Source organism: Vanessa atalanta, chromosome 2, assembly GCF_905147765.1.
Source record: "Vanessa atalanta chromosome 2, ilVanAtal1.2, whole genome shotgun sequence".
In the NCBI taxonomy this organism is placed as follows: Eukaryota; Metazoa; Arthropoda; class Insecta; order Lepidoptera; family Nymphalidae; genus Vanessa; species Vanessa atalanta.
Window position 1 is genome coordinate 20,526 of NC_061872.1, and position 26,126 is coordinate 46,651.

General features: G+C 39.5%; 1 protein-coding gene across 6 annotated transcripts in view; it reads left to right on the plus strand.

Moving 5' to 3' along the window:
* The first annotated feature begins 997 nt into the window (after positions 1-997).
* Positions 998-26,126, plus strand: part of LOC125074065 (transcription factor BCFI-like) — a 35,659-nt gene continuing 10,530 nt past the window's right edge. For 2 of the 6 annotated variants that reach the window (XM_047685293.1, XM_047685303.1), the window contains exons 1-2: positions 14,973-15,181; positions 15,618-15,990. In XM_047685293.1, coding sequence (XP_047541249.1) covers positions 15,088-15,181; positions 15,618-15,990 — 467 coding nt within the window. In that variant the 5' untranslated portion in view covers positions 14,973-15,087. Of the gene's footprint in view, positions 1,206-1,969; positions 2,227-14,970; positions 15,182-15,617; positions 15,991-26,126 lie in introns of those variants that run through there. The other 4 variants (XM_047685321.1, XM_047685331.1, XM_047685330.1 and 1 more) reach the window with 4 other exon arrangements.

Consider the following 26,126-nt stretch of genomic DNA (forward strand, 5'->3'; position numbering starts at 1 on the left):
ATAATTAGTCTAATTCATAAAAATAACAACTTTATCTTAAGATCGTTTTACACGGGATAGGTTATCATTACTAATAAGAACGATCGATTCGTTGGTTAGTAGTAGCAGCAAAATATATAAAACTATTGAGTAATATCGTTGTAATATACGCACCGCGGCTATGTTATAGTGACAATCACTCGAAACATTAATGGAGACTTCTGCAATCACGTTTTATTCTAACATTGGATATATTCACCCTGGAGTTACGCTGATATATATAAAAATACGAAGATTATTTGACAAGAATATGTCATCAAACCATGACCACAAGAGTAACGCAATAAATTGTAATATGCATATAGGTATGTAGGTAGGACTTTTTCGCAGTCAAAGCGCATTTACATTTATTATTCCTTTCGAAGCAGATCAATCCAGTCGTCTAGTATAATATTAACTTAATTTATTAATAATTATGTATAAAATCATAAAATAGACAATATTAATACTTAAGTCGGGTTATCTATGCCAATATTATTAAGAGTTAAAAAATCACTATTAGTAAGCTTTACCATTCTTGAGTTGTATGGATATAAATAGTATTTTTTTCCCGTATACCATATTGACAGAGGTATTTCCATTTTATCCAATGATTGGGATAGAAATACCAATAAAAACAGAAGACATCAACGATTCCAAATTCCGTGCAACGAAAAAACCGTTAGCTGCGAAATGGGCGGTCGGATAGCCGGCTCACGGCTATATCAATAAAATGTTGAATAATAAATCATAAACAAATTGCACCCGTCTAAAGCCGGGGTGGGTCGCTAGTTTTTTAGTAAAGCTATAAATAAATATGCTATAAACTAAAAGATACCGGGGTAGTCAATTCCTATTAAACAAAAAAATAAATCTGATTGAATTTTTCTGAGCGGCTGAGGGTGGTGCTGAGTGATGATGTGGTGGTGCGCGGTGTGGCGAAGTCTCGGTTGCGTCAGCGCAGCGCGGCGGCGCTGCTGGGCGGCGCGCGGCCCGCGGACTCGCGCGCCGTCCTCCGCCGCGCGCGCGCGCTCTGCTCACGCGCACTGAACACACGTACGACGCTCCCGACGCCGGCGATGCGCCACACGGCCGCGCTCGTGGACCCATTGACATCCCCTTGCCGTGCTTTACTGCTCTGCCTCTCAGCACAGCGATGGCTGCCACCAAGACTGAATACCATTTCGGTGAGTACCTCGTTCTCCTACACGACGACGCCGCAGACGAGGCCGCGCTCGTTGGCAGCACTCTATAAAGTTTCAACTCGAGTAGAATGATATAACTAAATCACCCACTAGCTCGGTACGAAATAAGCTTATCCTAAGTGACAAAAACAAGTATCACCTTATGCCTAACCATTCACCAAAACATTTACATTTACATTACAATACAAAAAGAAATCATTCTGTACGATGTCGTTACGTAGGTAAGTGGTAGCTAATTGTGAAAAAGTAAACTTTTAAAACAATTTTATTGATAAATACTTATATTGCTATATACAAACATAATTATAAGTAAGTATGCGTTTCAAGTTTATCAAGGGTTGGGTTTATTGCAAGATCCTGAGCAGTTAGCGTATAAGTAGGTAGATCCACCCATACCACTCAGAGTCTGCACGCTGGATATTAGATTATAACTTATACATAAGTGTCACGTTTAGTAGGTGAGCCTTCGTGTAGTCTTAAACTTGCCCTGTGTACCTAGTACCTACCTACTTCCTTCGTGATGATGTAATAGAAGGTAGGCTTTATTGATTTCATGGCTGTTAGTTCGATATGTTTCGTCAGCTCTCGAATGTGATGTGTGCTCGGTGGTATAGCGTGCATGATGCAGTGTCGCGGGCGGTGCGCAGGCGCATACGGCGGATTGTGTGCGCTGCGCCGGCAGACACGCGGGAGTCGCAACGCTTTATCATCCGACGATTAGATAAAGCGAAATCGCTCGAACTCAGCGAGTGGCAGTAGGCAGCCGCGCGCGCTGCCCGCGGGCCGCGCGCCTCCGTTACGAGTTTCCTTGTTATTGTTAGCGAGTGTTGACCGCGCCGCCGCCCGCGCCGCTGACCCGCTTTGTGTCGCTGCACCTGCATTCACATCGCGTTATCGCACTAATGCCGATTTAATTGCGTTAGTTTTCCACACGAAGCACTCGCGCCAGAAAAATGGTAGCACGACTAGTCGGGTTCAGGTCCGGATGGCTCCTGCGACACGGGTGAGTGAGATGAAATGTCCAATACTACGTAAGTGCCATATGAGCGTAGCAACCAGAGCTAGGCAAGCATGACAGACGGCAGGGCTGGAGGCGGTGGCGCGGTTTCCGCCCGCCGCTGATAACGGCGACCCGTGTCAGCGCTGCGACTCGCAAGCATCGTAGGACTGCGCTTGTAATTTCACGTCACTTTAGCATCACTATGAAAATTGGAACGTGTGTTTTGTATTGTCATTGTCAATTTAAACGTATGTTTCTGGTATCTGTACGCATCTTATAAAGAAAGAATACCACTTATAATATTTCTTGCTCAATTCCGTACAAGCAGTAAACATTTTGCAATTTAAATACATCATTTAATAACACATGAACTACTCGCGGTAAACGTTTCAGACATCGTAAGCGTCTATGTATAATATGATATTAAAAAATTAATCCAAACGCACTTTACGTTTAATGGACACAACATGTAATCAGCATCATAACATTATGCGTACGTCGAAACAAATGAAATATAGTCAGCTCGACACATCTCGATCTCGCGGTGACGTCGCGGTATCTGCTCGGTAACTGCTCGACGATATTTAACCTCTCTGGTTACGAGCACGAAACACTCGTCAGATTACCAAGTAGCTTGAACCTTTAGAACTAAACTTATGATAATTTTTTCCGATCTTTTCCAAAATTAACGTATTTGATAATTAACAATATCCTCTATACCCTAGTATGGCAGCGTAATCTTGTGATTTGATCCAATGTTATATAACAGTTATAACAAACAACCAGTCTGGCTCTCAGGTAACAACCGAGTGGTCCCTGTGAGGTGATCTATCGTTTGTCCATAAAATAGCATTTAAATTAATTACTTAAGGCTTAAATTTACGCAGTATTTTATTTCGGGTAAATACGGATCGACAAAAGAGATTTAACGATTTTTGAAATTGTCACATAAATGTACCACCGGATTTAATGAATAGTATATACTTATATAATTATTATTAATGACTATAAATGATAATTCTGAACGGGACAATGACCTTGTGACGGCCACTGCAGGCAAACATATAGAATAGCAAAGAAAAGCAAGTTCGATGACAATGTGATTAAAAGATTTTTCGTGAATCGGAAGAAAATCGGAAACTAAAAAAACTTGATAATATCATTATTATGATAAATTCAAAATTGATAAACACATTTTAGAGGAACGAACTTAAAAACGTACACACTTTTAATACGAGGAACAAACATAGGTAACCCTGATGGTCCAGCTACCCAACCACACATTGTTAGTAATTCTTTCGCATTATTAACGTTGTCTGGATCCCTAAAAGTTTAAATATTTTACTAACAAGTTAAAAAAACTGTCGGTTATTACGACACTAACGACTTTAGGTATATAGACATTGCAGATAGCAAACATTGGGAATGAAACCACCACTGCGACGCCTATTTAAAAATATGTATTCATTATTATTTAAGTATAGTACTCAGTAACCAAACACTTTTGATTTCAAAAATCTCGCTAAGTTAGTTTCGTCGGATTTTGTCAGGTGTTATTCTATTTTCACTTATTGTGTAGTTTTGTTCGTACTCATTAATATTTGAGTCCAGTTTGGTACATTTAAGACAATAAGTCGCCCATTACTTATTATCTTTTGATCAAAATCAGATCAAAACGACCTATCGTTCTTCTGTAAGGAGCCCAGACCGTCGATTCTATAATTATCCAACCGACTCCTATTTACGTAGGTTTTGTAAGTAATTCCCAATCGATTAGGTTTTCATAGACTTCGAGATTTTTTTTTTCACTAGTCGGCTTTTATACCAGCGGTGTATTTTTGTCTAACAGACAATTATTTTATTAAAAATAATAATTGTATGTCAAACAAGAGAATTAAAAAAAAATGTCCCATGCATTTTATAAAAAAAAAATGGAAGAAGCCTTCTAATGAAATCCGCTCCTTTCCTTCTGTTGATATAATAACTCTTATCACCAAATATTTGCAATCAGTTATTGGATCTATCGTAAAACTATAAATAATACAAAAATTAGTCGATAAGAGCATCTTACGGGATCCGTTCGCATCGCGCGCATCGGTTGATAGGCGTTTCAGTAAAACGAGGTATCTTTTTTCAAAATAAATTAATATAGCCCACCTTTATGATGCCGCCACATTTAATTTTTCAATTACTCATATTCATTGTATTAGTCTTTAAATGTAAAGTTAAACTTGTAATAACCAATATATACTTAGTAGAATCTGTCATTTTACTTGAGGAATATTATAAGTATTGTAAGTGAGTTCTTGTCGGTTTGTCCGAGTACATTCCAATTCGCTTTCAAAGAGATGTAAGATCCTACTTAAATATAGCGTATTTTGAACATATACAATAAACAAAATTGTCAAGTGTGCAGCATTGCGCCAAAGTCAACTATTAAATATTATCAAGTGTGGCTGCTGCCCGTGTCATCTAAAGACTTTGACTCGACGCCCCGTTGCCGTAGATGGTCTGGTAACGCGCCAGCCCGGCGGCGGTGTGCCGTGTGACTGCATGTAGATCGATTTGTTTGGTCTGCGAGCAGTTCTCAGAGCATCAGTTTTGTCCCGCTCACGTTTCCGAGTACGCAACGCAGCAGCTCGCGCTCGCCGAGGAGTAAACGTGTCCGGTTACGCTTCATTCATGGCACCACGCATTCTCGGCCCGGAGGCGCATGCTTTTATTAACTTTGCTCGCGTACTATTAGTAAATTTGTACGCGATTATTGAATGTATTAGAAGTCAACCCATGACTCGTGTGTTGACTGTACCTACCTATTAGTTCAGTGCAAGAAATAATTAGTGAAACTATATCGTAAACTCTAAGAACATAATATTTACATTAATATTTATTGACGAATATCGATCAGATCAGTAGCCACGTGGATGGCACTAGGACTTATTTTCTTCGACTATGTTCTCAGTTACTGAAGTTAGAGTTTGTCACGAACTTAGCAGGCGTATACGTGTATTTACGACGCGTATCTGAGTAGAGTCGTTTCATTTAATGGTTACTCGTACCTACGACACGAACAATTGTTACATTACTGAATATTCTATTTACATTGTATTTTCAAATGCTGGTACAGTTCTATTAAATGCGAGAATGGCGAAGGAAACTTTTTGAGCGAATATGTCATAAATGACTATAAATATGTACTTTAAGCTTATGACACGAGTAGAAAGATGTAGAGCCGTCGACCTGATTCACATTTAACTCGGCGCCGGCGCAGGCAGTGCGGCGGGGAGGTGCGCGGTGCGGGCGGCGAGGAGAGCGATAAGCGCGCCCTGTGCGCCCGCGCTGACCCGACCGCTCCCCGCGCCGCGCACCGCAGACCTCGCCTCGCCTCGCGTACCACTTCGCGCTCTACGACAACAGCACGACGCGACGCGACACGACAGCTGCAACAACTTACCGAAATGCTATCGTCAGCTTCGCGCTGCAATGCGAGTGGTTACCAATGACACTTGCATTTGAACCCGCTAAAAACAAAATAAATTCCATCAAGAAAAATGTACATTCAAAAGTTAAATTTAATATTTAAAACAGACGTATTATTACAAATAAACTGTCTGTGTATCGGACACGGAGGCAGCTAATGTTTCACAACACATTGCCTCAGAGGCGCGCGTACGTGCCGCCGACCGCTCGGGCCGCGATACGGCGCGACGCGCGTAGACGTGCATGATCATACAACGTCGATTCGAAATTCGGATGAAAAACGTGCACAATACAATGTTCACTACAAAGACGACGCAGCGACGCGAGCGCATCGAATAGGTACTAACGGAGACGTCGATAGCGCAATATAAGTACTTAATAATAATCATGTAAAACCACATACCAAGAGTTCAAAGAGGTAAGATATTCATAAAAAATCGAAAATCAAAATACAGTTTATCCATGGCGGCCCTTTCGAGCAGTATAGTCGCGTTACAGTTTGTTCGTTATTAAATTGAATGTAACGTTACATATACAAAATATTCTACTGAGAGCACCAGCAAGAATCGGCGTTAGTTATTCTTTTACTCATTTTTTTAAGTTTTTGCCCATGTGAAATAAATGGGCAAAAACTAACGAAATCAACGATTACTAAATCCACGCTTTTTATCATATTAAGTATTATAATATTGCATTGCGTAGTCTTATAAAATAATGTGTAATTTATTTGTAACATAGGTAATAGAAGTTAAAAATGCGGAATTCTGGTATAGAAAATAATAATTTGCCCATCCCATGTCTGATGTATTGACTCTGCGGAGTTGGAAGAGTTGAGTTTAGGTTATTCTATCAAAATGATAATTAATAATAGACTAATAGGTAAGCGATTGTTGTAAGTCGTCTCGTGCGCCGCGGCGAATTTAAATTAAGAAAATATGATTACCTAGTAATCACACGACATTGTTTTTGTTATTTATTTAATACTTACCTATAGCTAACGCGGGTTCTCAGCACGCAGTTTGTACTTTTGATTTCTTATACAATTTCGATAAGTAGGTACCTATTTATTTTATATTTTCGTAGCTTTGTTGTCACATTCAAGATTTATATGTCAAGCTCTTAGCTTGTAAAAAATCTTAGCGAATATTCGATTCATGAAGTTTTCATGAATAAGTATTCTTAATATCAATTTCTCGGAAAGTCTTGATTGGTAATTGGAGCGCATCTGTTCTATCGCTTAAAATTCCACCGGAATGTCTGAAGACTATCCTTTTTATCGACATTAGAGTTCTTATATAATTTATTTGTATTGCCATTACTTTATTCTGCTTTGCGTGAAGAGGAATTTATGGCGACAACACAATAACAGAAACCAGACCATGATAAAAACGTCTCGACGAAAAACCACGACGCTCACTTACTCGTAGTAGTCGTAGTCGTAAGTGTTAAAAGACTGGAAAAATCTGCAATAGTGACCACGCGGCGACGCTGGCTGCTGCTAAATGCAGGAGTCTAGTTCCACCACCTTGAGAATATAGTATAGAGATTAGTATTTATGAATGGTAATAATGAGCCATCTCTAATAGCGTTATCTGAGCCCAGTTCCGTCGTAGCGTCGTTAAAAAGTAGCAGCGAGATAAGATGGTGTTTACGTCGGGAGGTCAGGAGATTACACGCTTACGTAACGATGTGGCTGATCTTTTCGGGTCTTTGACGATTTTATTCGAAAATATCGAAAAAGAAAAACACGCCTAAAATCATTAAGGTAGTTAGTAGGTAATATTCAAGCCTTCGCACAAAATAATAATAATTACGTCGCGCTCATATGACGGCGTACAAAGGCGATAACATTAAACTATTAAAATGACTCGCGAATCGCCGCCATAACTTGAAGTATAAAACGAATAAGTAATGCCGTATCAAGGCTTGCGGTGGAGTTGAGTGCATCTTCCGTTCGAATTATATTTATTTTGAATATATACAGGCTTACTTATTATTAGTATTTATTTAAAATGTTAAGTATTGGTAATTGCGAGTAGTGTTGAAGCGAGGCGAGGGTCATGCGGCGGTGCAGGCGGGCTCGGGTGTGCGGGCAGCGGAGCGCGGGGGACGCGGAGCTCGCTGATAACAGCCGAGCGCGACCTCCGGCCCTCGCTTCAAAATATTAATATCTTATTTATTTAAACTGTCGCTCACTACCCATCCCTTGCCCCCCTCGCCTCACCCCGTCGCTCGGCTCCTCGGCAACAATGAGCCTTCTTTAATTCTCATAAAAAACTCGCCGTATACCTAAAGACGTATGCCCAAGACTTTACCTCCTGCATTTTGTCCAAGTAGGTACCTAAATGCTAAATTTAAATTGATAGCTATTACTTTTCTTCTACAAGTAGGTGTTCCATATCGCATCGGTGAGCATTACACTTAGGTACCTACGTGTTGACGATAATAATCAAAGTAGAACATGCTCATCGCTCGGATTCCATCATTTTCGTGGTTATCACCGATTTACCGCCTTTATTTTCTTCATTACAAAAGTACACCAGCGTGCGCCGACGATGATAGTGATTTGAGTTATCTATGTATTCGTTGTATTCAGTTTTATATTGGGTATATAGATGTCTGAATGATCCTACACATCGGTATATGTGAGTTAGTATAATACCTGACGTTGGTATAGGTATGTGGAAATAATTTTACCTATTATGATTGTACTGCAAACCGTGAAACTTCTCATTACCTACCACTTATAGAACAGACTAGACGAGGCACTGTATGTCTCGGCATACATAAAGTTTAAAAAGAATATATTTAAAATAAAACATAACGCAAAAACTTTGTATGAAAATACATATGTACGAAGCTAAATAAATACAAAGGTACATTGTACAAAACTATTAAGTATATGGTATGTCTGACGTAATTCCAGAGTTCTACAAGTAAACGCATAAGCATATCCCTGCGAACGCGCGCAGTTCGAGTGAAATGTTAAGAAATTTACTACACCTCAGTGTCAAAATATTGAACACATTATCATTTAAACGAACGACACTTTGCGTTCTAATAAAACTAACATTGTTAATAGCTGTGTGTAATGAATATTCATAATATAAATGACTAAAGATATTAAAATACCCGTTAGCTGCTTTAGGTAAAAGTTAAGTAATTATGAGTTATTAATAATAATCAATAAATAATTTAAAAGACGGCGGTGCTAATTATTTTCATAAAATTGTGAAATTAAAATAAAGAGCTATCAAAAACCGATTTACTTTTGGTATACACGTTACTATAAAATATGCGCATCGGTAGCTGAGTACGAGTAGGTATATGAGATTTAAAATAAACTATTTGTTGCCGGCTCTGTCTCTGGAACTGTGTTACAAGGAGGTAGTTTAATATATATTATGGCACTCATTTACATGCCTGTTAAAATTTACACATCAAATACAATGTCACGCTCAAAATGAGAGCACAGTCGGTTGCGGTTCATTAGAAATATTTGTCCCAAACACACTAACAGGTGAAGGTAAAGAAACGTTTGTAGGTGATAATAATAGTAAACCCAGAGAGATGTCATACTTCGGCCTTTCGAGCTTTCCAGGCAATATCGAGTTGTCAAACCCATGTGATGTACGTACCTAATACTCTGTTTCGCTTACCAATACGTATAAATTAACATAATAATAACGGAATACAACTATATTGAAGCGGGTATATACACATTATATGCAATAATTATGTTTAAGATTCATGCGTAATTATGTTTGATACAGATTAATAATTGACGTACAGCGTCAAAATATAATGTGAACTATGTTATAACTGAGTGGGGGAACGTCGTCATTGCTATACAGAAGTAGAACTGAAAACTGCTGAATCGATTTTTATTAAAAATTTCGTGATTGTAACCAATCTCTCCTCTGCAATATAGGTACTATATGAAAAAAAAGAAGCGTCAGCTAACCTCTATCTTTTATAAAGTCGGTTACAAATTGTCCACAACATACCATCGATTACAACGTCTATATCGACAAAGTTTTGGTTAAGCTCAGTCCGCACACCGCAATCGAGCTGGAACACATGTAGTTTGAGTAAAATGTTATCAACGACGAGACCGTGAGGGCGGATGTGAGAGGCCGGAAGGGGCTCCGCACCCCGGACTGCGCTGTACGCTCATAGGCGAAGGTCTGAAGAGGGGAGTCGTGAATAATCAGCCAAAAATTTGCAGAGGGCCCACTTCCTTTGCGCCATTGTTTTCGTACTGGTATCTCTCCGAACTAATTAGTCATCGAAGAATTGTTAAGCGCCTGTTTTCGGTTATTATTATTCCACTATGTCCGAATCGCTTTTTCTAATCTGCGTAACGATATTAGTTCTCTTCTCAGCGTTAGGTATTATTCGTTGGTCTTCTAAGACTCAAGAGCAGTTTTGATACGCCGTCAAGTTAAAATAAGCCGTAGTAAATTAGGCACTGGTTTTGTTATTTGCTAGTGACTATATTACTTCTATAATGAACCCCACGAGTAACAAAGGATGAGTCGTAGGTTCCCTCGCTAGTGGCTAAAGTAAAACGATTGCACGATGACGAGCTGAATAACAAAAGCCGCAGCGAACTTCAGCTCAAAGGTCAATAAAAGTTTTAATTAAGAAAGGTTTTTGATTGCGTTCTTATTTTGAAGAGATAGTGCGCTATTATCTCGGCCGAGAGCAAAACATAAACGAATTAATGGCGAAGCTGCGTTATCGGCAATTGCCTGTCAATTTATTACTATTACGGATTTGTTATTTAAGTATCATCGATATTTATGTTATTTAAGTTAAGCTAATTAATTATCTTTAATATCGTAATTAAGTATGCTGGAAATTATTTAAACAATGTAAAATAATATAAAATCGTGTTTCGCTCGTTCGAAATAACAAAAGCTAATCACGTGCCACAATGTTATTATTTGTATAAGTAAAAAAAAAGTTTTAATGAACTTACTAATGAACTAACATAATTAGTGCGACTCTCGCTGGCCCGACTAACGATAGCTACGTGTTGTTATAGTGTTATAAAACGATTAATACGCACATAGTCTATAACAACCGTTCATTTAGTGTAACTCATATGAACCAACAAAGTAAGAGTTCCTCGGTTATAATAACGAATGTCATTTCACTTTGCATTTATGACTCTATTACTTTTCTCCGCCGGCGAACTCGTAACGTTCCGGTATTCTGAGACAGCCGTTTCTATTAGTCACGGGAAAGCACTTCGTCAACTTCAGTGTTATAATGGGATTATTGTTCAATACAACTATTCTTATATTTACTTTTTTTCGTAAATTTAATATGCAAAAAAAATACTTAATTCAAATTTTATAATGATGCCGGCCACTACACGTATAGGTAACGCTGAGCACTAGTGGTCGCTGTAACGCAAGCATGCGGGTCGAAGTTAACTTATAAAACAAAAGTACAATCAGCGGGATCTAAGTTGGCCGGTCAAGTGAGTCGCGAGTGGCTGCACACACAGGTATACTGGTCAATAGAAAGTGGGAGCGGCACCTTAGTTGAGAGATGCGAATTGCGCGTGCGGTACGCACCTAGGTTGGTACCTACATATATATAATAAGGGATAATTGTTATTTTTTTACTTTTTAATGAGCGAATATCAATTAAAAACATCCATATTCTCCGTTCAAGTAGGAACGCTCAAATAGCACTTTCGAATCGAGTGAGTGAACGAAAAAACAATGACATTGACTCGTCTGCATCAAAAATATAATAAATATAAAATATCGGTATATATAATACTTATTTACCATAACAAATCCCCTATGGACTCGGTTTTCGCCAAAGAAAGGCAAGGAAAGGAAAGAATATATGCAGATTTTAATACTTGCGTGTCTTTTTAAGGAAAACATACATTTAATGTTGTGGAATTCCTGCCACTACGTACCTATCGGTCCTCGTGGGCTTGATCACCGGTCGTATGTGATTACACGATGATAGGTAAGTCGTATTATCGACAAATATAGACAATTGCTTTTTTATGGCGAATATGAGTCGGTACAGGTAGGTAACCCTGTTAGTATTGGTGGTTCCCACCGCCTTCTGCGAACAGCTCATTAGTGAAAAGTATTCCGTACGGAACACAAAGCGACCCTTCCACTGTGACACAATTGCGTGCTCCCGGGAAACGTTAATACGCTCATGGGTCACGGATATTTAAAAAACTCTAAGAATAGCCGACGCTAATATCTATGTTTTAAATATTTTCATAAATACTTTTAAAACTTAATCTCAAGGAATTCGAACAATAACTATAATACAGAAAGAAGTAGACCGTACTATAGTCCCATAGTAGATATATAGGTACTATATTCCAATCGAAGAAAGAATAAAGATAAACAAACCTTAGATTTACGTATCTACCTATTAAATGCGATTGGCTAAAATCTTAGCTACATTGTGCACTATTCGAAGTTCTCGATTAAAATATCTTTACTCATAATACAACACCATTCCACTTAACTAATTATATCCACTTTAATTTTACTTCCAAAGTTCCGATAGCAATTTCGTCGATGTTCAAAACGCCATTTTTTCGCAAATCAAATGAATATCATCTAGATTATTCAAGCTCTCGACCGATGTTGATTGTACCGATTCAATGATATCAAATGTTGTTTATTTGGCTTTTATCCTCTTGTGTATGAATAGTAGGCAACTAGTAGGTAGTTTATAAAAAAAAAAACTTTTTATATAAACTCTTGAAAATAAAGGTACGACTATATCTCCGCGTATGACAAAAGAATAAAACATTTGCAGAACAACAATATCAACGAATGTAGGTACCAACTCCTGGGCGGAATCTGGTAGTGGGAAGAATTTGATCGACTCAGAAATGACGCTTGTCAAAATGTATCCTATCGTACGTACTATGTACCTAAAATACGAAGATTGCATGGTTTAAGCGCGCCCAGTATACTTGACAGAAACCGGAGTCTCTTAGAAATAAATAAATAAATATTGGACAACTTCATATACATTACCCTGATCCCAAAGTACCTAAGTAGCTGAAGCACTTGTGTTATGGAAAATCAAGAAGTTTCAAAATAATATTTTTTTGTTATTATTAATTTTAATATAATAAAATCAAAAGAAAGTTTTCTTTGATCGAATTAAGTATTAATCATTCCTGGAGGAAAATACCCGATAGACTGAAGTAGCTGATTTGTAAACTGCGAATGATATGATCTTCGACTTGCGTGTGCATGTCATCATATCTCCTAGTAGGTAGGCTAGTTAGCAGAGAGTCGAGGGTGGTGCGGTATCTTATCGCAGCAAGGACGAGCGTAATCACCCTCAGAGTCTCGTCGGGTTCACCTCGACAATTATGACGCACTCTCGGAATCGTTCGAATCGGAATCTCGGAACTGTCACCTTTATTATCAACATTACACAGTGGAACTAAATATATGCTTATTTATATTAAATTATTTTTTTGTAATGTTGATACACATAGTTTTGACCACGTTTTGAGAATCTTGTAGAAAGCTAAAATACCAATACCGGTACCAGTAGAGACATACTACTTATTGTGTTTACATATGAGTAACATGTGCACAACTCTTTGAGCTGTTTTTTCGACTCGTCCTATAAATCTTTTGTGCGTCGATGGCACCCATCAGTGTCTCTCATTCTGCCATTGTTTTTAACAATTGCTATTTTTTTTGCAGTTCGTGGTTTGTGTATAAATCATAATAGTTGTTGTGGGCAGGCCTGCGTCGTTGTGCGTAATCCATGTCTCAAAACAAAGGGTCGGCAGGGCGCGGCGCGAGCTCGTTGGGGATGTTTGTTGTCGTAGGAGGCGCTGCGGGGCGCCCGCGACGCGCTCTCACAACACAAGTTTTTTCGCCACGTGATACTCGGAAACGAGAGAAACTGCTCCCGCGCAGATTTACTGCACCCTTACCACTAATACGATAAAATTTATTGGTTCCCGGGAGACGATAACTTGCACGAGTCGATGATTTGTGGAGAAACGCTACCCCGTACCCGCCACGGACATGTTTATAGACCGCTCCGAAACGCTTCATGGAAACATCGGAAAACACAAGGCCGATGACAGACTTTATGAACACAACCCTGCGGATTTATTACCACATTTTTTAGCTTTAACAACTACGATATTATATGCCTACTCACATACTGCGAACCCGGTTGCTTCGGATCGGTCACGGGTTGTAAACACCATAGATATTATATTATTGAAAGTAGAACCCTTGTATTAATCACCTTACGAGTAGGTATACGAACTAACGAATCATCGGTCATTACGATCATTTTGAATAATATTATTAAATGCAATCAACCAACCGGTGTTAAATTTTTTAATTAAAAATAAAAGATATATATATATATATATATAGGTAACACCAGGAGAAAATGGCTTCTGATGCCCAGTACGGGGTAGACCCTTTAGGTGGTGTAGGTCGGAGTCGTGCGACCGTGCGATAACACGAAGTAAGGCGCGCACGTGCTGATATCGCTTATCAGCGCTAGTGAGCGATCAGCTGAGCGCGTCCGCTATCACTGCCGCTGCACCGTGCTCCACCAGAATTCTCTTAAGTGTGATACAACTTATTGATACTAGGTACATTTCCTGCTATTTTTCAAGAGCAATCGAATAGGTAAGGCTTCTCAATATGATGAGAAGTACACTTACGAGTAACAGGGCGACCGTTGTGCGATGTGCCGAGATCATAATTTGAAGATTATATTTATAGTTCATTTTACAAATTTCGTTAATCAGTGGAGACATGAGATGAGACCGACATGGAGCTCGAGAAGGTACCGGAGTACCGGAACTTACCCAGGTAAATAGATCTCGATAGGCTTCGGTCAGCTCAGTTGCAATAGTAACCAGTAAGTAATATTTCGGTGTCAATTTTAATGAGTTTCGCAAAATAACGATGTTGATTTTAAAGTTCTGCAACTAAATCTGTAATAGCTACAAATTTGCAGTTTTCAATTCTGAAAGTCAGTTTCTTCAGGGGAAAAATTGCCAAATGGTAATAACTAATATGGGATAGGCATTAACTAGTGCATGCTAAAATTTGATATAGGTAAGTAGGCACTAACCTTTCCTGAGCTTTATGAAGTACATAACGATTGAATATAAGGTAAGTGCGGCTCAAGGGAGTGTATGCAGGCTTTCTGCCCTCCCTTCCAGGGTGACGACGCAAGGGGCGGGTCGAACACGCTCGCCGCGCCCGCCGACCGGCGACCACTCGCCACCGCCAGGGCGCCAGTCCACACGCGAACGTCGTCGCGACCGCACGCGTACGACAGAAAATAACGCAACAACACGCGGGTACTTAGTGAGTAGTGAGCATGTTGCACGACGCGTGGCCCTCTGCCTGGCACCGCGCCGAGACCTTCGAGCTGGACGCGTTCATCGCTGAAGTCAATAACAACTGCCTGAAAGGTTAGTCTAACAAGTGATTAACCGAATAATGTAGGTACCACACACGCTCAATAGTCGAAACTTGAAATTATTAACATTCATTTTATTTATTTCATTATTGCTACCAGGATATTGGTACCTAAATACATGTTACCGTACCATATTATATCACACAGTCGTTCGTATTTTGGTTACTTAGTAGCAACTTGCTGTAGCCAGCAGTAGTCGATTAACTACATCGGTTAGTTGATCACGATTCGGGTCCTCGTGAGTAGTGTGTACTGTGTACTAGTACCCGCTAGTGCCGGACGGCAATCGAAGCGACGATATTGTTGTTTTGTTTCCACACACGTGAGTGGCGGCCGCGGCCCGCTATCTATTCGCATCACAAATAAAGCGACGCGCCAGCGACGCAGGCCAATGAGCGCTCCCGAGTAACGGACCGTTGTGTGCGCAGAGGGCGAGGCGGAGTGCGGCGCGGGCGACGCGGAGAGCCCGCCCCCCCTGTCTTTCGGCTACGCCCCCGGCGGCGGTGGCCTGTCGCCGTCCCACTCGCGCAGCTACCAGGAGCTGCGGCCTGCGCACGCGCATACGACACACGCGCGCGATATGCAGACATACGCACACCTCGAGGAAGCGCTGTTCAAGCCGACAGCGGGGTTGCCGTCAACCGGGGGCTCCACGGATGGCGCATATTTGCGCGGGCGCAGCCCCGAACTAAGCCCTTCGCCAGAACGCCGTGAGGACTATCGTACACTACACTACGAGCCCTACGCGCCCGCACCACCCCCGCCGCCCTACACGCACGATCACCATCATCACGTCGACGGGTGAGTACATACCCACTGTTTTATATTTTATGTATTTATTATTATATCTGCATTTTTTTTATTGAACAATCTTCAGTTACAGATAAAGCATTAACTTTTAATCAGGGATTTGTTTTTCAACTTACAAGTGGTTATAGGCAATGTATTGAATACCTATTAATTTGAAAAACTCTGTATTACTTTAACCTCTTTACGTATAATGTATCCACGCGTTCTTTCTCGACTTAAAGTAATATCTCTCTAGTGAGGGTCTCAATTGTATTGATCGGATTAGATAAATGATTACCGATTAAAATTAAAGTAGCTTAAGTAAAGCGGTCATAATCTCAGATTTATGATAAAAGTTTGTGCGTAAAGATATAAGTACAAGCTATTTGTTGACCGGGATTTACAATAGAGGCACATTAACTCCAGCCCTGAGAGCGCGCACTAACGAGCGCGCACATTAGGTGACGCGCACATTGTCATTAGCCTATGTATTAGCTGCTCGCCACTGTTTGCTCGTCTTTATCTTAATTGTTCCTTCGGTTAAATATTTAGGGTTGATAACTCTCAGGCTTTCAATCTCACCCCAAATGTCACTCTTCTAGCCATTGTCTTCAAATATGATTAGAAAAATTATCTTTCTAATAAATAGTAATTCCATACAATAAGTTTCCAAATCGGCTCATTAATATCACCGTCTAGGTGGGCATTATTTTTGTAATATATCGTTTCGTTCGTTTCGTTAATGAAAAGACTAAGGTTCACATATTAATGTACTTTGTAATGGAGTAATATTACCCACTCATATACCTCTATTATCCTCAAGCTCAGCTAACGTGACTTTGAACACTATTCTGGGAGGACTGTTTGCTTATGTATTGCGCTGTGTGCGAGTATGATGAGGGCTGCGGTAAATTGACTATTGTTATTGAAGTTCGTTTGGTAAATAACTAACTACATATATATTTATTTATTTAATTATATATTGAATACCATTTTATTTAATTTTCATAACGTTTGTTAACCGACAGCAACTGTGGAGATAAAATTTGCAACTGAAAATGCATAGACATTAACCTACAGTATCTAATTGTGTAACTTGTAATCGATCAATGATAATTCACTTTCAAACTCGATTAATTTCTCTCATATCGTAAGAGGGGTGAGATATCAAATTAACAATATATTAAACAAATACTACTTCCAAGGAGGGTGGGCATACCTACAGACCTAATGGCTGTTTTTAAGTAAAAAGTTCAGTAATACATTACATACCTTGAATCTAGGTGTCGTAAATCGTGTTTCGTAAATTTTTACCCTGAACAAGCTAATCATTTTCTTTTTGTTTTGGGAACTGTCCCGAAGACAACTCATAAAAAACTATAATTAACACCAAATATAATATAGGTAACAGGACTAGTAGGCATATCGGTTCGGAGCCCCGGCCTCGCGGCTCGTAGTCGGGACTCGTGCTTGCGCCAACAGAGAATGTATAATTACGCAGGATTATGCAAGTACTGATAAGATTACGCAATGCTCTGTTACATCTGAATTCTGAACGCAAGGCTTATCGCTCTGTCATCTGCTATCGCGGAATTCCAGTTATCAAAAACTGTTCGTAAATAATATAATCGTTTGTTACTGTTAATGAATTTAGTTTAATCGCTTTATTCTATTTTTGTTTTGTTATCTCTACGACAAATGGGCCGTTTTACGGGAAACTGAAAGCAAGTGCATTATAGGTAACGACACGTATCCTGTAGCTTCGGTATCAGCAATACACGTCGCATCTGCGGCCCTGAGCGGGTATTATGTTACCCACCTATGTTATCGATGACAAGACACCCAAACGATTTCGACCAAGACAAACAAACAATACCAAGTAATCTCACAAACATCTCAGTAATTTCATAATAATGAGTATTCATCTTTCTGTTCTTTAGGTCGTTGAGTTATAATATTTGAAAAGACACGTTCAGCTGTCGCATCTATCTCTCTATTCACGGTAGATAGTCGTAGCGTGGGCAGTAGATATAGCGGTTTTGTATCGGGCAACAGTAGCGATGTCGACAGTAGGTAGGCTCTAACGTGGTCTTTATCGGCGGAGCGCAGCGCGGCCGCTACGTGCCCGGCGGCCGCGCTTGCGACACGCCGCATTCCGAGCCCTCACGTGCGGCGCTGCTTCTGCAATATGCAGTAGTTTTCCGCTACCTTACATATTGTCAACTTTATTTGCACTGTATGTGGTGTTGTGGAAGCGAATTCTTAAGTTATTAAAAACCAATTTAAATTCAATAATGTCAGTCTTAAATCTAACGACACAAAAGGTTTATTTTCAATTGTAGCTGTAGTAGCCGTAACGTGCAAACGTTTGCTTTGTTTTTGCTTCAAACACAATTGTTGTCTATTAGTAGATGGGTAGGTACCTAGTAACTAATACAGAGGCGGTCGGCGGTCGGCAGTCGGCGGGCGGTACCAGGCCGCGACTGCGGTGGTGATGTGAACTGCGGTCACAGATGTGTTTTTCTTTACAACTTTTAATAAGTAATTAAAAATAACATTAGTTTGCGGTTGAGTTCGTGTTAAATCATTTTCGAACATGAGCGTCATGTTTATTTATTTTTAACAAGATCTCGCCTCGGATCTTACTCTACAAAATATACCTTAGAAACTCTAATAGTCGCTAATATTTCGAATTAAATAGATTTTATTAAATTAATTTTATAAAAAGTCTCCGGATGGGTACACGATTTTGGTACCTTTGCTTTGAGATAGCGCCTTGTTAGTTGCGCTGCCCGCTTTGTTAGTTGCTCACTTAACAGTATTTCGATCGATAGACATCAATACTCTCAATCACTGTTCAGATTCGAAGAGTGACATAACAGCTGAGATCACAACATTCGGCGGACAGTGACGGTGTAGGCACAAATAAAAGTGCCAATGTCTACATATAAAATAAAAATAAATGTATGTAAATTGCTACAATGTGGGTTATGGGTGTGGGTATGTTATTTTTTTATTTATTTAAAAAAGGAAATACCTGTTCAAAATATGTATTGACTATGAGTTCCTAAGTTATAAATATATACGAGTAGTAGTAGGTAATATTATTTTAATACGCTGTCGACTCATTTAATCACATGGCGACAGACCGTTCCGAAATAATTTAACTTCAGTCAATATTAACTTATCATTATAATAATTATAATGAAAATGAACTGTTTGTAGAGCTCTGTACAAGTTTTGGTAGAAGAGCAGTGTCGGTCTGTTATCGCGCGCAATTAGCGGCGCTACCCACACACTCACACGTGTGTCGTGCTGACACGCCGGCACACACACGCGCGCGCGCAGAGCTCGTTATGTTGGACTATAGCTACGTTTAATTGCTGCTCTCGGTTCGCACTGTAATAGTGTAATAATACTCTCATTGTTTACACAAGCAACATTTATTTTTATAATTTTATTGTTATTTAAACAGAATTATCTAGAAACGTTTCCGAACGTCTCTGCACACGTACTTACCTACAATGTACGTTCGATGCTTTGAGTTTTAACATTATAATTATTAATGAAGTTGTGTAGCAACTGAAACCACTGCTAATAAAATAGTATAGCACGTTTGAAACTTATAGTTACAAATAGTTTCGAGAAAACTGCCCAATCAGTCGGTCGAGGTTCTATTTAGTGTTGCCATCAACATGAGCTCATTTGATTCGCTTGGAAGCAATATTCATCTTCTTTTATGTATAAAAGTACAGTTTTTTGAAGAAAATACTGAACTGGATGAAATTAAAGTTGTTAAGTAATGTATATCATAGCATGAATAAAATTCGTTCTACCGGATACCTATGCGAGTCGAAAGTAACGCCCTCAACCACATTGTCCCTATATTACACACACACAGCACACCCAGTCTTCTAAATGCACAAAAACTATATACAATTTATAGTCTTTTGCAAAAAAACATTTGACTAATTTATACTTTTTATCATCTAATCGTAAGACAAAATAATTGTACCTATAAGTTTCTTGGGCAAGTGGTATGTGCCGACCATTCACGTCGACGAGCTGACGGCGTAGAGGGCACAGCCGCGGTAGTTTTATTACACATTGACTTTTAACATCCCAAAATAACCAGTGAGTCACTGATTTGTATTTATTTGTGACTTCGTACCAAACATATAAAATATGTCACGTGACCCGACCGACCGGATATTCGAACGTCACCGCCATCGGTTGTCAAAAGTTTCACAACTATCGGCCGTGATGCTGATCGTTGATAATAATGTAATTATAAAATCAATCGGTTCGTTTTCATGTAACACAATCCGCTGAGAGCCGGGGGCGTCTGCGGCCCTGCACTCTGCGGTGACGCGACGGTGCGCGGTGTAGCGAACGCGCGATTTAGAGAGCTCGCATAACGCATTGCCGGAACGTATCTTTGGTTTCGTTTTCAATTAAAGTCCAATAGGTATTCGCACTGCGTATCATTGGCGCAGCTCGCCTCAGAGTGATATGATCTGATTTGTATGTACTCAAGTTTATTGTTGTTAGTAGGTATTCGTATTTATGAGGTGCATTTCTTGTATATGAAACAAAAAATAGTTTATATACAATTTCAAGTTATTTACATCAAATTGATATTTGTAAATCAGTTGATTACAATCAGGTACGTACACACAACACGTCATACACAGCAGTCTACTTAATAATTATTCGGCATAACAAGGGACGCGGTTGTCCGCAGACGAGCTGGACCCGCTCTTAGAACCCTCTGGGTGCTTCTCTGGCTCTCTAGAAGTTTAAGGTTCACTTACATTGAAAACGAGACCATTTTTCACAATCACGACGCTTAGTTACAATAGTACTTAGTTGTTTTTTATAATCTAAAGCTAGACTTGTTTCACTATTCCATAAAGTTCAATTTATTGTACTACAACATATCTTCCAACACGCTACTGTCACAAGATCATTTTGTACTATTGAGCAAATCCATATGCAAACTTGTCAATTTGTACGTTTATGCTTATTTATAGAACAACTTATTTACAGACTTCAATTCGACGTTTTCCTAAAAGACGGAAAACAAAACATTGTTTTGGAAATATTTCATTTTAAAAGGGCAGAAGCAGATATATCTATCTCTTAGTTTGATACATGTGTGTATAAGTATTTTCGAAGTAAATTGTCTTTAACAATCGATGTCAGTGTTCTGAACCTAACTGAGAGTATGTTCAAATTCTATTCCACGACATCGCCGACTTCAAGACCAAACGCCTCTATAAATATTATAATATAATTAAGTACCTACCTACTTTGTATAATTACATTTTTCATTTGCTAAAAATGTGTACTTATAGGTACGTATGGTAGCCTGGTAGGAGAGTGGAGAGTCGTAGTTACTTTGATTAAACACTTAAAAATTAATAAATAAAAATAAATCTTTCGGTAATAGTAATGAGTAACTCTTATTAGCCGTCGTCACCTGGCCGCCGGATGTGTCGGCTCGGCTACATCGTGACGTCAGGCTTAGTTACACTTCGAGTGAGTTTGCAATTCGCTTTCTTATATCTGCCGCTTTAAGTTCTTGTTCATTTGATACATAGTACGGAGATAGGCGCGTGTAAATATCTAATATTCTATAAGATTAAACATTCTATCGGTATCGTTAGTAATATACATAACGAGCTAGTCTCTCGTAAAACGTGGACGCTACTGGTGAAGAGAAAGAATTAATAAGAAGACATAATCTTCAGCATCTCGAACGTAAGCATAAATGTGAGCCTGAGCATAATACCTAATACTTCGTGACTATTGATACGGTCGCAGAGCCATTGCGAACTATTCGTACTAGTGTGAGGCTAAGGGCGCTAGTGTGCGTGTTCTGCGAACCAGTAATGAGTCTTACTTCCTGCGCCCGCGCCGCGACAGTTAACCCACTAACGTCCGTACCTAGCTAACGACGTACTGCAAACATACAAGTTACGAAGGCTTTCACAAACATACATTCGTTAAATAACCAACACCTTCTGTATTTTATAAAGTTAACTATTACTCGTAAATAATCACGACATGACATTTGTACGATTTGTAATTTCTTTAGAATTGAAAAATATTCTCTGTATTTTCGTAAGAAGAAAAGTAACGTATCATATATTTTTTTACAAACAAATCAAATCTTTAAGTTAATTCGACAATTCTATTAATGATCGTCATTTCATGTTTGTACAATGTTATCTGTAATGAATAAATGAACTGCTGGGTAGTTCAGTTTTAAAAAAATTAATAAATAATAATTTTAGACTATACGCACATTCTCGTAAGAAGGTACACAATTAACAACTTATTATATATTCGAAAGTAGCACCTCGGTTCGGTCGTGGGTACGACGACATCAAGCAAATAAGTTTTACTAAAATTTCTCAGTGAATCTATTAATGAAACACGTCCACAATATAAAACTCGGTGTTTAATATATGCATTTAACGACCCTCTTTTTGTGGATGGTTAAATAGACCCCGTGTGACGATCTGAAAATTAATTTATAGCAAATGCGCTAAGTAGTTGAGCAAACGAGACCGAGAAGGAAACAGCTTGTGCAAATAGCTGAGGGGCTGAGCCCAGCCCGACTCCGAGTCGACGGAGGAGTGTAAAAACAGATTGTTTGTCTGCGCTTGGGAAACAAATATTGCGGTGCTCGACGAAATCGGCAAACATATTAGGTATATAGATGTCAAAATCGAAATAATTTATAGTTCCGACTGAGATCGAATTAATGACTCGGATCGAGCCACGGACTCGAAAACTTGCATCACTTCATCATCGGAACTTCGCGGAATGATCATTCATTAATTCTCTAAGTATGCTCTCGTTAATAATACGTTCTATTTCGCGCTAAGACGTGAGCTCGCGCTGGTGGATCTTCTTACAAGGAATTCAGCGTGCCTCACCAAAGTGGCCCGTAGGTACAGTTGAGGTCGGTGTTAGGTGGATAGTAGTTATATATTATTACTACAATAACATACGCTCAGAGATCGCGAGTCGCCCACGCATTCTCGCCGCACGTGGGAACCGAGACATGGCGCATTTTATCGCTTGGCCTTGATCTATTGTAAACAACTGAAATGAAATCATTTATATTCGCCAACATTTTATTGACAGATGGGAAGGCTTTCATACAACAATTTAACGCAACAGAGCTGATTCCATACGCCTATATATTACAAACATTTCCGGGAGATTTAATTTATTGATCATATCCGAGCGAGTGTAACACCTTTTTCATTTTTTATTGTGACCCGGGATATCGTCCTCTCGTTAAACTATACTAATTGTTATTAAAACGGTAACATTATGTAAGTCGATTCACAAAAATAATCGCATTCCTCTAAGTTGTATTATTATTCAAGAGAAACCTCAGTCAAGGAATACTATCATATTTAGCGGAACCTAACCTTATAGAAAGTTTTATTTACGTGGATTGCTGAATTGCTAGAGTATATATATCATAAAACAAAACTTGAAATCATTAGAGCAGTTTCAAAACAGACAGATAGAGGAGACCGACCGTAACTGTAACTTTGAAGTAAGATACTTCTATGAATCTCTCTTATAAAGTTAGGCGTATCGAGATACGCGTATAAAGGATAAAAGTCAGTCATCTACTTCATAAAATATTAAAATGATACGAGTGGTGGTTTAATGATGTAATGTTAGAAAAATTAAAATCGTTATTTAGGCTTTTGTAAAGGAGTTAAAATACAAACTTTGTTAAGGAGTTAAAGTTTGTATTTTTACTCTTTATTTAGGATAAAATTATCTATACTCGTAATTTTAAAATTTGAAGTAAAAAGATCTGTAGTGTGAAATACAATTTAAATTCGTTCCGACACGCGATGGCCTGTTGTGTGCCGACCGGCCGACCAGCACTCGTCATTTTCCTCATTTTAATTAGAACAATAAGCGAACTGTAACATTGAACAGGAAAAGAAATAATATTATTATGTAAATGTTAGTTAATTACGATGTCGAATAAACAAAATTAGGAATGATCAACACAAACAGCAAATAAACAACACAGTCCTTACAATTAACATGAAAGCAAACTTAAAGCGTAATTGGAAATTTACCCTTAATTGTTGTTTCTCAGTAGAGAAGGAGCACTCCTCGCTCGACAAACACGATGTTTACTGACTAATAGTCGCCGCCCAGTCCTAACTTACGGTTTTACTTGCTATAAGAGAACGCTGCGGATAGACCCGACCGATATCACCCATTACAGGCAAAACGATCTAACCACTTTTTTTTGACTTTGTCTAAAAGTGTTCCAAAAGTCATTATCTTGATGACGTCACCGAAAACCAATACGCAAGTTTTAAACCAGTTATTGAAGGCAATTCTTGGTTTTGCATTAACGAAGTATGTCTTCTCTTCCTTGGCGAGGTTGATAATATGCCTGAAACTCCTAGTAGAAGTTGATTTCTTCGTTACAAGTGGATAATATATATATATACTTATATTATCTACTCGGAACGTGCTCGTACTAAGTTCTCCTACGAACATCGTCAGGCAGGTGACGGAGAGGCGCTAGCGCCGTGTTTACTTTCGCCCAGTTTTTGTTCTGTCTCTAACGCGCTATTTTACACGTTTTAAGGGCCCTTTGGATCGTTTCTAAATTTGTACTATTTGTTTAGTTTTTGTCTGTGTCGAGTGACGTCTTAAGTGTCTCGAAATGAGTTATTTGTATAGGCTCTTAGCGCTCCGGCGCGGGACGATGTCGATGATGCGCAAATACGGGCCGACTTGTTGGCTGAGCCGGAGTATAGTTTCTTTGTTTGTATCGCTTACACGGCTAGTTTAGCGCATCGGACCGAGTGACGTCACGGACTTCCGGCTTAGCTCGATGTAGATATCGATAATGACTACTAAACTTCGCGCTAGTGTGTGGTCTGTTTGGTTAACGCTAATGACTTTGGTGAATGACTGTAGTCCCTCGGGGAAACGCCACCGATGTTGCCAAATTCATGGAAGTAAGGGGTTAATTATGTGTGGACACATGTAGGAAGTGCGCGTGCTGTGGGCGCTGGAAGGATGACTGATCGTGCTCATAGATGCATAGCGGGGAGTATGCGGCGTATGCGCACGTGCGCAACATTCTATTAGGCCGAATGTAGCTTGTCTCCATATGTCACACTCGAGGCGTCCTGCGGGCGACACGCGGCGCACCTAACACTTAATGTTTAACATGAAACAAGCCGCACACTATGCGCCGAATGCGGGCCTCTCTTTTGTTTTATTTCTAATCAGAAACTCTTATTAGTGGTATATACCATTAATGTTACCAATATTTGCGTTAACTGAAGGTAAAATAATACCTACCGATTCCAAAAGTTCTGAAGTCATGGATCACGTTTAAATGGTATTCGAGTTAGGTCGTAGAATGTGCTGCGTCGAGTTGTAAATAAATGAATCGAGGCGGTGAGCGAGGCGGCGCAGAATAAGGCTTGTTGTACTTGCATGTTATTATATCCGGGTTCGCGTTGCAGCCATAAGCGGTGCCAGTGTCGCCCGCTCCTTGGCCGTATCGGTCTATCATCGGTACAAATAAGTTTTGTTTACATGCGATTGCTTATTATGTTATATCTCGGCGAGGAACGACTCTATGGAATATCGAACACGTTTCGAGACGCTGGCGATTAGCGCCAAGTAATGTTTCTGTGCTCACCGGCTTGCTTTTTAGCTATTTTATGTTGCTTCGGATTGCATGCGAGTGTGTAGGTATTGTGATGTAACGGAATTGCAAACGGTAATAACGAGCGTGGAAGTTAGTGCATGTAAATGAATGTAAGCGGGCCGAGGGCGTCGCGACGTTGCTGCGGGGAGGCGGGGAGGTGACAGCGGGGCAAGGGAGAGGGGGACAAGGAGGGCTCAACGATAACGCATCTACTTCCGACACGTTCCGAACCATTCAAACCGCGCTCTACTTGCATCTCTGCGTTCTGAATATCCTAATTTAAAAGCACACGTATAATATATATGTTGGCCTCTCGTTAACTCTTACGTAAGCATAGCGACGGCGAACTGTAGGTAACGATCGCACTGTTCTGTTTCAAACACATTACACCATTAAAAGCGAAAACGAATCAATGAAC